Source organism: Lissotriton vulgaris, chromosome 3_1 (assembly GCF_964263255.1).
Source record: "Lissotriton vulgaris chromosome 3_1, aLisVul1.2, whole genome shotgun sequence".
Lineage (NCBI taxonomy): Eukaryota > Metazoa > Chordata > Amphibia > Caudata > Salamandridae > Lissotriton > Lissotriton vulgaris.
The window spans coordinates 1,584,144,650-1,584,161,087 of record NC_141689.1 but is presented as its reverse complement, the minus strand read 5'-3'; the positions used below and the strand labels follow the sequence as shown (position 1 = coordinate 1,584,161,087).

General features: G+C 46.8%; 1 protein-coding gene across 1 annotated transcript in view; it reads right to left on the bottom strand.

Moving 5' to 3' along the window:
* The window catches only part of RAD23B (RAD23 nucleotide excision repair protein B), a 366,676-nt gene that overhangs the window by 262,308 nt on the left and 87,930 nt on the right, over window positions 1–16,438 (bottom strand). The window contains exon 2 of the mRNA XM_086962076.1: window positions 5,116–5,197. Within this exon, the coding sequence (XP_086818202.1) occupies window positions 5,116–5,197 (82 nt within the window). The remainder of the gene's footprint in view (window positions 1–5,115; window positions 5,198–16,438) is intronic.

The following is a 16,438-nucleotide window of genomic DNA, read 5'->3' as shown; positions in this document are numbered from 1 at the left end:
TGGATGTCATGGTGGATGTGGAGGTAATGGTGGTGGATGTCCTGGTGGTGCATGTGGAGGTAATGGTGGTGGATGTCCTGGTGGTGCATGTGGAGGTAATGGTGGTGGATGTCATGGTGGTGCATGTGGAGGTAATGGTGGTGGATGTCATGGTGGTGCATGTGGAGGTAATGGTGGTAATGGTGGTGCATGTGGTGGTGCATGTGGAGGTAATGGTGGTGGATGTCGTGGTGGTGCATGTGGTGGTGCATGTGGTGGTGCATGTGGTGGTGCATGTGGGTGTGGTGGATGTGGGTGTGGTGGATGTGGGTGTGGTGGATGTGGGTGTGGTGGATGTGGGTGTGGTGGATGTGGGTGTGGTGGATGTGGGTGTGGTGGATGTGGGTGTGGTGGATGTGGGTGTGGTGGATGTGGGTGTGGTGGATGTGGGTGTGGTGGATGTGGGTGTGGTGGATGTGGGTGTGGTGGATGTGGGTGTGGTGGATGTGGGTGTGGTGGATGTGGGTGTGGTGGATGTGGGTGTGGTGGATGTGGGTGTGGTGGATGTGGGTGTGGTGGATGTGGGTGTGGTGGATGTGGGTGTGGTGGATGTGGGTGTGGTGGATGTGGGTGTGGTGGGTGTGGGTGTGGTGGGTGTGGTGGATGTGGGTGTGGTGGTGGATGTGGGTGTGGTGGATGTGGGTGTGGTGGGTGTGGTGGATGTGGGTGTGGTGGATGTGGGTGTGGTGGATGTGGGTGTGGTGGATGTGGGTGTGGTGGATGTGGGTGTGGTGGATGTGGGTGTGGTGGATGTGGGTGTGGTGGATGTGGGTGTGGTGGATGTGGGTGTGGTGGGTGTGGTGGATGTCGGTGTGGTGGATGTCGGTGTGGTGGATGTGGGTGTGGTGGATGTGGGTGTGGTGGGTGTGGTGGATGTGGCGGTGGATGTCATGGTGGATGTGGAGGTGATGGTGGATGTGGTGGTGGATGCGGTGGTGGATGCGGTGGATGTGGTGGTGGATGCGGTGGTGGATGTGGCGGTGGATGTCATGGTGGATGTCATGGTGGATGTGGAGGTGATGGTGGATGAGGAGGTGATGGTGGAGGTGATGGTGGATGTGGTGGTGATGTTGGATGTGGTGGTGGATGTGGTTGTGGATGCGGTGGATGTGGTTGTGGTGGATGTGGTGGTGGATGCGGTGGATGTGGTGGTGGATGCGGTGGATGTGGTGGTGGATGTGGTGGTGATGGTGGATGTGGTGGTGTTCAGTGGGAATTTGCCGGACAATTTACATTAAGATGTTTTATACTTCATGGAGCATTTTCAGGGTTGTCTTTGCTTTGTTGTGAAAACTAAAGGGCAGACCGAAACGAAGATCTGAACCCATCTACCCTTGAACAACCAACATAGTACCATGGCACTCGTGCACTGCAATGCTTGCACCAAAATCTGCACAGAATGATCAATGCAAACACATTTGCACCGATTGCTGCAGAAGCCCGTTTTGTGCAGCCATCCATCTGTGAAAATATTATATTTGCACTTAGGTCGGTGCAAAAAAAGCTCATGCTAAATTCACTGCACTTGTACAAAGTTTGCATAGTCTGGCCACACACAAGTTTTTCGTTGTCCAGGCTGCAGTTACACGTGTGCTTACAAGCATCTTTCTGAGCGTGTGTGTTTGAGAGAGAAAAACAGAGCGAGAGAGAGAGAGAGGGGCATAATATGAGAGAGAAACAGACAGTCATGAAGACAGATAGGCTGCGGAAAGAGTGACTGAAAGAGAAAGAGTAAAAGAAGGTAACAGCAGAGAGTGTCGTGGAAGCTGACAGCAAAAAATGTGCGTGCAAAAGAGAGGACGAGAGTGCCATGGAGGCTAAGAGTAAATGTGTGTGTGTTTGAGCGTGCGAGTGAGAGAATACAAGGGACGTGTGATAGCTATGAAAGGCAGATAGAGCGTGCACTTGGGAGAATTAAAAAAAAAAAGGATGCGGAAAGAGTGAATGAAAGAGAAAGAGTTTAAGAAGGGAACAGCAGAGAGTGTCGTGGAAGCTGACAGCAAAAAATGTGCGTGCAAAAGGGAGGACGAGAGTGCCACGGAGGCTAAGAGTAAATGTGTGTGTGTGTTTGAGGTACAAAGTTTACATAGTCTAGCCACACTCAGATGTTTTTCGTTGTCCGGGCTGCAGTTAGACGTGTGCTTACAAGCATCTTTCTGAGCGTGTGTGTGTTTGAGAGAAAAAAACAGAGCGAGAGAGAGAGGGGCAAAATATGAGAGAGAAACTGAGACAGCCGTGGAGACAGATAGGCTGCGGAAAGAGTGAATGAAAGAAAGCGTAAAAGAAGGAGAGCAGCAGAGAGTGTCATGAAAGGTAAGAGTAAATGTGTGTGTTTGAGAGTGCGAGAGAGAATACAAGAGACGAGTGAATGTGCGTGCAAAAGGGAAGACGAGAGTGCCACGGAGGCTAAGAGTAAGTGTGTGTGTTTGAGGTACAAAGTTTACGTAGTCTAGCCACACTCAGATGTTTTTCGTTGTCCGGGCTGCAGTTAGACGTGTGCTTACAAGCATCTTTCTGAGCGTGTATGGAACTCCCAAACAAGTTAAAAAAAAAAACACTGGGAGGGGGGAGGAGAAACACGAGAGAGACTGCCTGGGGCCGTCAAAGTGAAATTGCTGTGGGGAGGGGGAGGAGAAATGCGGGTGCTTTGAAGTGAAGCTTCACTTGTGTGTGAGAGGTGTGGGAGGAGTGCGGCTCGGCTGAGCCAGAGCGCACGCTGGGGAAAGCTTGTGGGGCGGAGCTGCTGGGGAACAGATGGCAGATGGCTGGCGATTTGATGCTGTGCACGAGCATTTCACGGGCACAGCACCAAATCGCCAGCTAGTTAAACCTCCGTTTAATCCCCTTTATATCGAGCGATAGGTTGCTCGACCTAAAAAAAGAGCAAGGAGTGGAGACCAGGCATAAATCTATGGGATCTGAACTGGTTTGCAAATAGTTTCCATTTAAAGAAAAGATTCACTGCCTAAGAGACATTGTTCAGGCAGGAGAACGGCTTTTAAGGCTGGATCTAAAAGATGCTTATTTCACAATGCCAGTGGCTACAAAGTCACATTTCTGTAATTCAGAGGTTTGTCATTTTTAACTCACTCTGGCTTCAATTCCATGGTGACTTAAGGCAGCTAGGATTACTGTGGCAGTGTTTTTGCAAGAACGAGTGTTAAGGTTGATAACGTACTGGAACGACTTCCTCTTTATGTGTTAAGAGTATGAGATAATAAGGAGTCACATGAAAATGACTTTCTTGAAAAGTTTGGGGTTCGTGATAAATCTTGAGGTAAATTGTCGAACCAAGCAGGGAGTTGAAATTGTTGGGGTTGCAGGTGGATATGGTGCAGTGTTAGACTCCCAGGAAGCAAGTGAAAACTTAAGTCAGAGATTCGAAGGTTGTTGACTTCGGAAGATTTTACTAAGAGTACGTTGGCTCCGATCTGTCTGTTTTCTTCCATACAGACTGTTTCCAGGACCACTGCACTACATAACTTAAAAGCAGTACAGCTTCATGTTCTATATAAAACCACAGCAGACCTGTCCAGAACAATTTGGCACTCCAGTAGGATTTGACATTGTAATGTCAAAAAGAGGCTCACTGTGACTGGAGCTTAGCTGGGGGACAAAGGAAGGGCCCTGCCCTGGAGTGTGCTACCATTTTCCTGTGATAAGGAAGACCTCTTTGAAGAGCCCAGGTATAATATTGAAACCCTTCAGCTGATGTGCCTGAAATTCTTTTTATCACATATTTGAAAAGGACAGTAAAGAGACTTAAATTGTATCTTGTGGCATTATATAGTATAAAACACTGAATACAAACCCAGAAAAGGCAACCAAACTGCTGAACTGCAAGGTCACGATGCGCTGGAAAAACATGGTCAGTTGATAGGATACTTGAAAAGTCAATTCCTTGACAGAGTGTCAGTTTAATGACTGACCATCAGTGCTAAAAATGTCACACTTGTCTTGTAGATCTTGCAGTGACCAAATGGGATCCACTTGGTGCAGGTTACATTGAGAATGCATGTCCTAAAAAACCATTTGAGTTTAGTTTACCCATTCCTAATAGAAAAGTACCCCTGATGTGGGAGGTTGAAAAACAAAGAATGGTATGTAGCTGCCTCAGATGCAAGCACAGAGAGAAGAAACTATATACCGTATTTTCCGGCGTATAAGACGACTTTTTAACCCCTTAAAATGTTCTGGAAAGTCGGGGGTCGTCTTATACGCCGGTTACTAAAAATGGCGGTATTTTTTACATAGCGCGGACTTCACCCGAAGGTGTCAGACCGCGTCTCAATTGAAATGGGTGCGGCTTAGGGAACTCCAGCACAGAACGAAGAACGTAGGCGGTCTTGAAAATAAATTACAGTACTGTTACGGTACCACAGGCTGCTAATGAGCAGAGCAGAAGTACGAACGTTACATAGGCGATGGTGGCACTGTGCAACACGATATCAGCCCCTCGCCAGCCAGAGGCAACTCAAACACTGCGCAAGGTTTAAACTAAAACAAATTGCGCCGTGAGCCCTACCTAGACTGCAGCTGCACATCCCCCAGGCAGACGAGGCGCTCCTCCACGTGTGCTGATCTCTCTCTCCTTCCGTAATTCTTACACTCATCGGAAGGAGAGGAGCGTCAGTACCACATGATCTCCTCAGTCCATGGAGATAGAAAGGGGACTGTAGGACGTTAGGAAGTGGGGGTCGTCTTATACGGCGAATATAGCATGAAACCTACATTTTGTCAATGAAAGTAGGGGGTCGCCTTATACGCCGGGTCGTCTTATACGCCGGAAAATACGGTATGTTTTAGGGCTATCCTGCCTGCTTTCTTTATAATCTGCAGGTTTGATCAGAAAAAAAGCATGAAAAGCTTATTTCTGGGACACCTGCCCCTACAATCTTGTTGGTATGTAAAAAGTGTTTGCCTAGATTGCCTACAATACAGGAGTGAGCCAGAATGCATTACCTACAGTGTTCCATAAAAATTAAATTCCATTGTACATTCATATATACTAGTACCTCCAATTTGAAACTCACAACATATTTTGATGTTGACTTTTAAACATTTATTAAAAAGTACCTGCATAAATTAACTTTTGTCCGCCAACAGGAAAGGCATCCTTTCCCTTCTCACTCTCTATCTTTTCCTTCAGCGCCTTCACCTAAAAGCACAAGGAAAACAAAAAGAATATGATTAATTGGAGATTTGGTATTCATGTCAAACAGAAAAACATCTAAAATAAGATGGCAGTCTTTAACAGTTACTTAATATATTGTATCCTTCTCCACAATTGTTGATGGTAAAAGAACTCTTCACCATAATGGGATTGAGTTGCAAAGACCTTATCAGGAATTCATGCTGCAAACTACATTTTATTGGTGTTTGCGGTAGTAGTAGAGTAACTGGAGAGCAAATACTGTGCAACAACTACGAGACAGTACAGGAAAGGTATCCTGGAAAATTCACTTGATAAGGAATTTAAACATTCTTTCAAAACCTTTGCCCAACAGTAATCAACTGTGTATTTAGCAATTGTTTAGACCCAGTGTGCAGCCGCATTAAGAGCTACCTGGGTAGCTCACAACACAGGAGTTCCTTAATTGGCCCAAGGGGTCAAATGTCCCTCAGGGGTTCTTGGTCTGTGAGCAAGCATTTCCAAATTCACAATTGCACATGTAAGCATATCAAAAAGAATTTCTGGTGGTTTTGGGATAGTTTAGACAGGTGGACGAGCCATACACCCTTACAACAGGTGCAGCAAGGTTAGCAGTGGGCACCTCCAGTCAAAGGTGAGTGCAGTTCCAGTCCAGATGCAGAAGATGGAACTTGACAGTACAGGCGGAGAATTCCAAATGCTGCACTGGGAACTGCAGAGAGAAATTTCTGTGATAAAAACAGTCATAAGCTGAAAAATATGAGCAGGTATTTTTGTTTGGGCTCCAGTGCCAAGTAATTAAGGAAAATAATAATCTGGGTTTGCCCACAAATACCACTACCGCATAACAAGCTGGACTGCCACACTAGAAATGTATGTAGCCAGAGAGCTACAACGTTCTTTAATGGAGGAATGGGGAGAACAATTAAGATCACTGCAGGCAGATGCAACGGAGTGAAGCTTAGACATACAACAGGTAATGATCACTAAGTTGAAGAAATAATGATAATGTGGCAATCCTAAAAAACAAGTTACCTATCTCCTGTAATGCCCGATCGGGTAGTGACCATCTAACTGCAGTTTCTTCACCTAAGAATATTCCCTAGAGGTCAAACTGGATCCGGAAACATTTTCTGAGCAGTTCCTGTGTGTGTAGTGTAGTTCCTATTTTCCCAATAGGCTCTGCGCATTGGAATAACATAAACAGCAGTATAGACGTAGGACTGAGGTCATCTAGGTCTCTAGATGGTCTCTAGACAGCGATGTGGTGTTTAGAAATGCTTTCCCCGACATTGTTGGCCCTTTGGTCGCAGACTGTGCCAACTTTACCATCATAGGTGACTTGAATCTGCACTTCGACACCCTCTCAGGCCTGACAGTGCGTTCCATCTCCTCTGACCTAGAGGCCTTTCAACTTCCCCAGTTGGTCTCCCAGCCCACCCATTCGGGGGGGCATATTTTAGATGCCTTGTTTACCAATCTGCCGGGGACTAAAATTACCTCCATCCTGCCGGTGGAATGGACAGACCACTTCTTGGTGTCCATCCTTTGCCCTGTCTCAGCCACCCCTTCCATCTCCTCGGCTAGACGGGTTCAGAAGAGGGCCTGGAAGAAACTTAGGTTAGAAGACTTCCATCGTCTTCTACTAGAGGAGCCGCTGGGTCCTTTGACGGATGTAGAAAAGGGGTATGACCTCTTCTGTTCCTGGATTACTAGGGCCTTGGACTCTCTGATACCCATTGTATCGACTAAAATCAACCCTAGAGAGTCGAGTCCCTGGTACGATGGCGCCCTTCAGGCTCTGAAGGGTGCCTGTAGACGGGCTGAGAGGGCCTGGAGGAAGACCTATGGGGCTGATTTAAAAGCTGCATATGCCAGGTCCGTCAAGCTCTACCATCGGGCTATTTGTCAAGCTCGAGCGGCTTTCTATGCCTCAGAATTCCGGAACAGTACTAATCCGTCGAAAGCCATTTTCAAGGCCGTAAAAGATCTCATGGCAAAGCGGCCTACCTCTACGACCGTAAGCTCTCTTTCCCACTGTGAATCCCTTGCCTCGTATTTCCTGGGGAAAGTCCAAGCCATCTATCGGACATTCCCTAGCATGGGGTCCGGTTGGGAAAGCACCAGTGGGACCCACCATCAGACTACTCTGCTTGTCTTCCCCCCCCCCTCACCTTGGACGGGTTTGACAAACTTGCGTTGCAAGTCAAATCTGGATCTCCATCCGATCCAGTAAGGCCTGCTCTCTTTCGAGATCAGGCTTTTATGGGACGTGCAGCTGTATGTTCCCTTGTCAACCTTTCCTTGGAAACGGGAGTGGTTCCAGCTAAGTGGAAGCAAGCTGTGGTGTCCCCTATTATCAAAAAGCCCTCTCTGGACCCGTCCAAGCCCGAAAGTGATCGCCCCATCTCGTTGCTACCCTGGCCAGCCAAGATTACAGAGGCCCATGTCAATCTGGCCCCGTCTGAACATCTTGTACGGACCAATGCCCTCGATCCCACACAAAACGGATTTCGTGCCGGTCACAGCACAGAGACCGCGTTACTTGTGATGGTGGAACATCTCCGTGCAAGGTTGGATGCTGGTCAAACGGCGGCGCTTATATTATTAGACCTTAGCGCCGCCTTTGACACGGTAGACCACAGCATCCTCCTGCATCGGCTCGAGGAGACTGGCATTGGCGGCCAGGTACTGCAATGGTTCCGCTCCTTTCTAGACGACCGCTCCTTCTGTGTTTCCATCCCTCCCTTCAAGTCCAATTTCCAACCGCTGGCCATGGGGGTTCCGCAAGGGTCCTCGCTGAGTCCCACGTTGTTCAACCTTTACGTGAGACCGCTGGCTGATGTCGCTAGGCAGTGGGGCCTAACTTTGGTCTCATATGCCGACGACACACAGCTGGCGGTTACTCTCAGCGGGGATGTGGAGATTGAGGCCCCTAGGTTTCAGTCTGGACTGAAGGCGGTGGCTAGCTGGTTGACAGGCAACTGTCTCCAGCTAAATGCCACAAAAACGGAGGTGATGGTTGTCGGTAAGGGAGTGGAGTTGTGGGGTGACCAATGGTGGCCCCCAGAGCTGGGACCCACTCCGACCCCGGTATCGGAGGTAAAAAACCTGGGGGTTTGGCTGGATGTGGGCCTCTCCTTTGTAGGGCACACCAAAAAAACTGCGGCCTGTTGTTTCGGACTGCTTAGGGGCTTGAGACCTGTTCTCAAGTTCTTTGATGCCCCGACCAGGCAGCTGGTGATCCAGGCAACTATCATCTCCCGCCTGGATTATGCCAGCTCTCTTCTGGCCGGGGCCAACCAGGCCGAGTTAACCCGTCTGCAGCGGGTTCAGAATGCTGCGGCGAGGGCGATTGTCGGACTGCCCAGATTCAGCTCGGTGGCAGGTGTCCTTCGTTCCCTACATTGGCTCCCTGTAAGGAAGCGCATCCTTTTTAAGGTTCTGTGCCTTGCCTTTAAGATTCTGAGAGGTATAGGCCCGGAAATCTTATCTAGCTGTCTCTCCTTCTATGTTCCCACCCGTACCCTCCGTTCCCAGGGCTTGGCCCTTGCTGTGGTCCCCAAATTCAGGCTCAGTCGCATGGGAGGCCGCTCGTTCAGTGTAAAGGCCGCGGCAGCATGGAACTCCCTTCCTGTTGAAATCCGTCTGATGGAGGATCTCTTGACTTTCCGGAGGGCTATAAAAACATTTCTGTTTTAGCTGTTTTTATGTTTTTTACTCTCGTGTTGTGTTATGGTCTACCTTGTCTCTGCGCCGGGACGCTCCTTGGCTGGAGTATCTGTGCGCATAATAAATCAACATAACATAACATAACATAACATACTGACTATGTTAGACTTAATTAGTTTTGCCAGCTAGCTCAGAGGTCACTAGAAACTTTCTCGAATGAACAGGGAAGAGTGAACTTCCCTGATTAGGCAAGAAGGGATTCAGTTTCTGACAACCGCATAAACATGACAACTTTGCTCCCCCAGAATAAAGAGTGTATCTCTAGAGTCGTATGAAACAATAGACCGCTATTTCACTCAGTCTTGCATGCTCAGATCCACCAGATAGCAGAGAAGTAGAGAGACGGGCATTTTCAATAAAAAGGTGTCATTTTATTGAGCAGTCTTCTTTCTCATACAAGAGAAATGAATTGCCACGATTGCAATACTTATTATAAAGTAAAGTGCGTACAGTAAAAGTAGTATTATGAAATAATACTATAAAAGCATTGATATGGTTTCTTAGCCATATGATACTTAAAATGGATAAAATATATACATACATAAAAACATTGACTAACGAACTCAACTGGTGCTTCTAAATACGCCTACCCCGGTGTACCTGACCTAAGCCTAATACGTGGGAAGGAGTAAGGAAGTTTGCAGTTTTTAAGTTAAGTTATTTGCCAAGTATCGGAATCAAGAAATCTCTCTAAGGTTTTAATCAGCTCCGTACCTTGGTTATAGAATGAAGGAGGTCTTGTATCTCGTTTCTCAGGACTCTATCTCCCAGCAACCCGCGAGGGTGACTTGGGAACACCGGAGCTGGATTTCTAAACGTGAGAAAAGGCAGCTTCTTCAGCGCGTCAAAAGGGAGGGGCGGCTTCCTTCGGCTCTGGCAACAGCTGGGCTCTCGGACAAGTAGAACGTCGCAACCACCGTGTGTTTGCTTAAGGCAACGTTGGTATATTTATACCTGAAAGGTGCCGGGTTTGACGTAAGGTTGGACATAAGATGTCACTAAGAACTAACAGTCCTTTCTGGACTCCAGGAGTTCTTGTGCAAATCAAAACAAAAGCAGGGGGTTTTCCTGGGCTGCTGGAGGCTTGGTTTGTTTAATGAACGCGTTGTGCTTTCTAGGAGTCTATGGGAGTAGCCTTGCCGTGTTTTGGACTGCATGGGCTATTACTAAATATGGATATGATTCTTATGCCTTTATAAGGATATTATTAGTTATAACCACATAAGGGCATGAATCAGGAATATCGAATTAGGGTCCTAGATAGAAATACTACACCCACTCCACGTATTAATGTCCATTACTAAATAATAAGCAATATAAACATAACGATGCATGTGTGTTTTCCAATCCACCCTAAAATACATAAATTGCATTTGAAATGGTATATGGCTTATACACGAAAATGAGTATAGGTACTGTAGGCTTTTTCAAGCAGGGTTATCATTCAGTTAAATGCAGTTATATCAGCTGAACGAATTGCGAAAATTACACATGAAATGGCTCTGTATACATAAGAGAAGGTCGAGACCATTTCCTCACATATTTATACGATAATGTACATGTGCCAGAGGCTAAGGTAAAATATTGTCTCTAAAAATAGAAGCTCTGTTCTCTAAGAATAGCTCTACTTTAAGCAAAGTACCATGTGCCGGAAAAAATGGTAAATATTTTGATTTGAAAGAAAAATAAATTTCGCTTTCAGGGGAAAAATAGTTCCAAATGTTTTCAGTTGTAAATTTGCAAGCTCATCCCCAGCCACCAGTATTCGGATTGTAATTCTACTAGAGATTTCAAGATCTGTTGGTGCCTTGGACCCAGTCCCATGTGTGCGTCTTCAATCAAGAAAACCCTCTGGTTCGTGCTTGGAATTACTCTATCCCCCACTCCAGGGATTTGAGCAAAAGGAACGGAGTTTGCACCAATTATGTATGTATTACTGAGTGGATAGTTGATAAGTAATGCTGCATAAATCGCCTTTTAATTACGCTTTTACCGCCAGCATGGTTTCTACATCTATTTGTTTTTCTGAACGCTTTTTAGTGGCTACGGAAGCCGATTGAACCGCTTCCGCTGTGGCTGTGTTAGCCAGTGAATTCCCTGCAACGTGAACGCCATCACGTTGATGACTCAGTGTATTTATCACATGAGTCTTCTGTAGTTCTTTCTGTAAAAGAGCAACTTGTTCCCAAAGCATTTTATGCTTTATTGTGGCACCTGTGTCATCTTTGTAACCGTTTTTGCTCCATGTCTGCATGTCATTGTTGTATGACTTGATGCAGTAATGCGAATCGCACACTATCAGTGTGGGGAATTCGCGATCTGCATTTTCAAGCGCCATCTTCAAAGATCTGATTTCAGGTCGTTCAGCTGAACAGTTTGAGTGATTCAGTTTTGGTAATCATAGGTCTGAATTTACCAGAGCGCCAGCGACCTTTGACAATCGCGCACGCTGCATTGTATGATTTTTTTATCTACATCGTAGTGTTGAGCGATTCTGTCCATATAGATTACGCAGGTATATTGTTCGAGAGGCAGAATTTCGATAGGCAGAGGATATTCTTGTTCATTTTCTAGATCTAGTTTTTTCAATTTCGGGTCAAAACAGAATTTCACGTCTTCTGTAGCAAGAGAATGTTCCCATTGTATCCATCTTGGATCTAATGTCACTGTATTCAGATTACGTGGACTTGTTAATGCCTCAAGGGCCGATTCTACTGTATAAACAGTTATTCTCTTGCCTTGGGCTCTTTCTTTTGCTACAGCAGTTTGAACCGCTGTCAGAATTTTTTCTGTAACGCTGAATTTCATTTCAGCTTGAGTGTACAAGTGTGATTTGTAAGCTATAGGTACCGTTTCTCCCTCATTGGAGGTCAGGTATGTGAAACCGCATCTTCCTAGGATGACTCGGATTACAAGGTTGCCTACGTTGTCGCGAGTTTGCAATTTTGTTTTAGTTAACATGTCTGTAGTGATCTCAAAATGTGTGTTTTTGAATCCAATGTATTGGTTTGAAATCCGGTTTTATTAATTCATAATTTAGAATGTATGTTCTACCGAAATTCAGGAAGCCTAGCATGGATTGTAAATTTTCCAACGTCTTCGGTGCTTGGAGTACTGCTCACTTCTCTAGGAAGTTGTCTGCCAGGCTTTTGTCTTCACTTGATAATTCATATCCTAAAAATAGGACTGTTAGATGGGCAATTCTTGACTTTTTAAAGTTGAATTTGTAACCCTCTGATGCGAACCCCAGAATTATGGTGTTCACTCTTTTTAAGTGAGTCTCCAGGTCATCGTCTGTAAGATAGATGTCATCGACATATGATAATGCCTCATCATCATATATTTGTAGTAATTGTTACCCTTGCTGAAAATAATCCTGGGCTATTCTTGAATCTCTGTGGGAGTCTGCAAAATTGTTTTTGCGACCCCATTATTGAGAAAGCGGTCAAATACCTGCTTTCAGGTGCAATGTTTTGACAGAAGAATCCATTAGAGATATCTAATGTTGTTTTGTATTTTTTGCGCACGATGTTGTTCATTAGTGCTGCACTGTGTGAGTTTTGTACTGCAAAAGTTCTGCATTAGGAGTTTAAATGTCTGTAGTCCAAAACTAGACGATATGAATCGTCTGGCTTGGAGACGGGAAACAAAGGATTGTTCATTTGTGAGATGCATGTTTCAATCATCCCTTGATATTCAACTTGATCTAATATCTCCCCGACTTGCTTTTTAGCTTCTTGTTTAACCCTTTCCATGCTCAAGACGAGCTCAGCTCGTCATGATGCACGGTTGAGCTGTGCTGATGACGAGCTGAGCTCGTCATGAATAGTAGGAATGACGAAAAGTCAGCATAGGAGGGGAAAACCCCTAGCAGCCAAGGTGTTAACTGGGTACCGCCTTTGTGCAGTCGGCTGATTTTTTAACTGGATTTTGTGGGGAGGAGAGTCCTCATCCCATCCTACATGATTTTTAGGTCTCGGCTAGTAACGCGCTGAAAGCGCGTTCTCGCCAGAGAACTATTGTCGGCGTCTCAGCAGTCTGAGAACACCGAAGTGGGACAAGACCTGGCTGCGCGCGTTTCCCCATAGGATAGTGCGCGCGGCCAGGTGTTGTCTGCACGGCATTGCATGGCAGTCCGGATCGCGTCACGCGCCTCTCTGGAATGCAGGGGGAGTCTGCAGAGGCGCGCAGCGCTGATAACAGCTTCCCTGACTGACCCCCTCCTTCCTGTTGCTGGAGCAGGTCTGGTTTGCAATTTCGTTTCAGTTTGGCTGGCGGAGAGGAGCCGAGCGTCGCCGCCCGCGGCGGAGGCATTGCTAAGCGCAGTGTTTTACACAAGGACCGGGGTGTCAGAGTGGGAAAGAGGCGGCTTGAAGGCACTCAATCTGTGGCTTTCTGTGGCCCTGACGGTGTCTATCAGTGAGCGTCTGCTAGGGATTGTCTCTAGCATCATATCAGAGCCTCTCTGTCGGTTTCCATCAAAGCCTTTAGTGCCTGTCCATGTCTGTCGCTTTTTGCAGTCCTCATGTGCCTACTTCTGGTGTCTGTAAGTAATTCTGGCGGGATTCGGTGCACTGGCCACCCGCTTTGAAAGTGAATATGTCAGCTCCTCACTACGGTCGTCAGTCAGCATGAGTTTGGCTGTGCCTGTTGCCAATCTTTGTCTGCCCTTCCTCTTCCCTCAGCGCTCAGTGCCTATCTGACTCCATCTCCTCTTCCTCAGCCTTACCTTTTACCACCTAGTGTTTCTGTTTATCTATGATTCAACATGCCCCCCCAGCCATTCCATCAACTAGAGCCCTCAGACGCCTGCCCCTTTTCCTCGCTGGCTCAGCCTGTGTGTGCCTCTCCCTTCCTACCGCCCCTGGCTCTCCTCAGCTCTGTTTTTACCTGCCTCTGTCACACACTGTTTCCTGCCATCGGCCAATTCCTGATTTAAACCGTCCTGCCTCTACTGCCTCTCTGGGTGTTCTGTCTGTCAGTGTCTCTCTGTTAAACCCTGCCCTTTTCCAGCGACCCTCCAATGGTATTCCGCCTGTCCATTGTCGCTCTCTTCCACCATCCGGGTCTGTCTGTCCACGTCCCAACTGAGTCAGTCTATCCACGTCCCTCCCTCCGCAGCAATTTCCACCCTCCTGTTGAAATCGTATGTCAGACCCTTCCCCTCAATAAATATCTGGGGAGAAATCCTAGCACCCTTTCCCAGGATTCTTGTCAGCCCATGCTTGCCCCTCCCCCCTCCACTATCTCGGTCGGACACTGGACCCCTCCATCTGAGGTGATCTGTCTACCACAGTAGACTATGCTCCTGCCCATGGACTCCCTCTGTCAGGTTTGCCCTGGGCTGCACACCGCCAACATCCGCCCCCACCTGCTTTGTCTCCTGCCCTCCAGCGGTCGCTGACATTTCAGATATTTTCAGTTGAGGAGCGGCATATTTGATATGGAATTCAGGTCAGACTAATGGCTATCAGTGTGAGTGTGCATGTGTTAGGGAAGAGGGGCGTTTCAAAGGAGATGGAGGAGTGGAGGTGCATACCTCAAAACAAAGGGCTAGCATTTTGACAGCAGAGAGGGGCGAACTGACCACGGCTCCTGCCCATTCCTGGCCCTTCCTGCTTTATTACCCCAACCTCTGTCTATCACCAGGGGAGCTCAGCCTTACCTTGTTCAGCAGCAAGGTTGCAAATAAGTCAGAAAAAGAGATAGAAGGCGCCGGGAAGCCCCGAGTCGAGGAGTCACAGGCTCTTCCACAGCAGAGCTCCCACTCCCTTCACAACCCGCGCTTCCCTCCTCACTCGCCGCTTATCCCACACTTCTGACAGCTCTTCTCCCTCCCCACATTTCACCACCTATCCACTCTACCCTCTCTCACCCACCTGTCCACAAGGCGTACCACTGCTGCCTACAGGCAGACCCCCCCCCCCCCTCAAAGACCCCCAAACTCAACACCCCACTATTCTCACAGTTCTATCCCCTACCTTTCTCAGAAACCACCCTCCTCACATACCACCCCCATTCCCACAGGCAGCTCTTAACTCCACTTTCCTCACTTTCTACCCCCGCCCTCCTCACTCACGGCTCACCCTCCTCTCCAGTCAACTCCCATCTTCACCCCCACCACCCATAGGTCAACTTGGCACCCCACATCTCACCCTTTCCATTCAACCACCCGCCGTCCTTCTCTCTGCCTGCGCGTGCTTCTTCCAGTAACAGACTCCTTGGACTCTAAGTGCTCTCTAATCACATCAACGTCTGGTTAAGTTAGTGGGATCAAGCAGGATGGATAATATGTGTGTGTGTGTGTGTGGGTGGCTGTGTGAGTGTGGCTGTGTGTGGGTGCAAATGTAATAGGTCTCGCATTTGCGAGCAATTAAGCTATTGGCATTGTAAATGACAATGTCATTTATTTAGGTTTTAAAACAAAAACATAAATAAAAATAATGTCATGAGCAATGCCAATAGGTCTAACTTTAACAGTGCCGAGATCATTGCATTCTAAATGCTTGTTGTATAATGCAGGGGCTTGGGCCACTGTCCATTTTCTTGCAAATGTGTATTTTTTATGAATCGGAATATGATTTGAGAAGGCAGGCATAATCATTTCTTCGCCATGAGGGCACTCCCTGACAAACTCTGGTGGCCAGTCTTTTTCAGCTAACAGGATGTCATAGCCTTTCGAAAGTTTCTCCCAAAAGAGACCTTTTATTTTCCTAGTTTTATCTCCCTCTATATGTATGTTATTTCATATAGTTTATTGGGCACACTAACTCGTGTGTCTGTAGTTTCCACCTGAATGTATTAATTCGTGTCCACTGTCTCCAGAAGATTCATCAGGATCTTGCGAGCTATGGTCACTTCTGCTGCGCTGTCTAGCATTGTCTGGGCCCACTCTCCGTTTTTCAGTTGTGTCCTCAGAATCCTCGACATGTTTAATTTTAATACTAGCTACCTTCTTTCTAGGAAATTGTGATTTTTTTACTTTGATGAGCAGGTCTTTGTCTTTGGACTTGACGTGCTCTTCCTGGTGTTCTGACCGTCCTCTTCTTTCAGATTTCTGTGAGGAAGTCTGAAAAGATAGAGAGGGACGTGCATCAATATCTTGATATCTATCAGGTTTTCTCAATTTATACTTGTTTTTAAGGGTGTATCTTTTCTCAGAGGGTTCCCTTTGGGGATACTTGCCTCCTCGGCCAGGAGATCTCTCTCCGTGGAGGAGACCTTCCCTCTGGACTGGAAACATTTTTCCTTGAGAGTGGATTGTTTATTACCCTCTCAACCCTTCTTCGGAGTATTTAGATTATTTTTAATAAATGTTTTTTCATGATTTTCAGTTAGTTGTGGTTTTACTGGTTTCCCACCCAAACTATCTCTTCCTAGTTCTTCATAGGATTTTTCTATGATTCTGGAGAGTTCAAATGGTTGGTCTGTTATATCTGTCTCCTTTAATTTCTGCAGGTACATTATATCGTCCCTTGCCAATTGAACTAATTCTCTATATGGCTTTGTTAATTC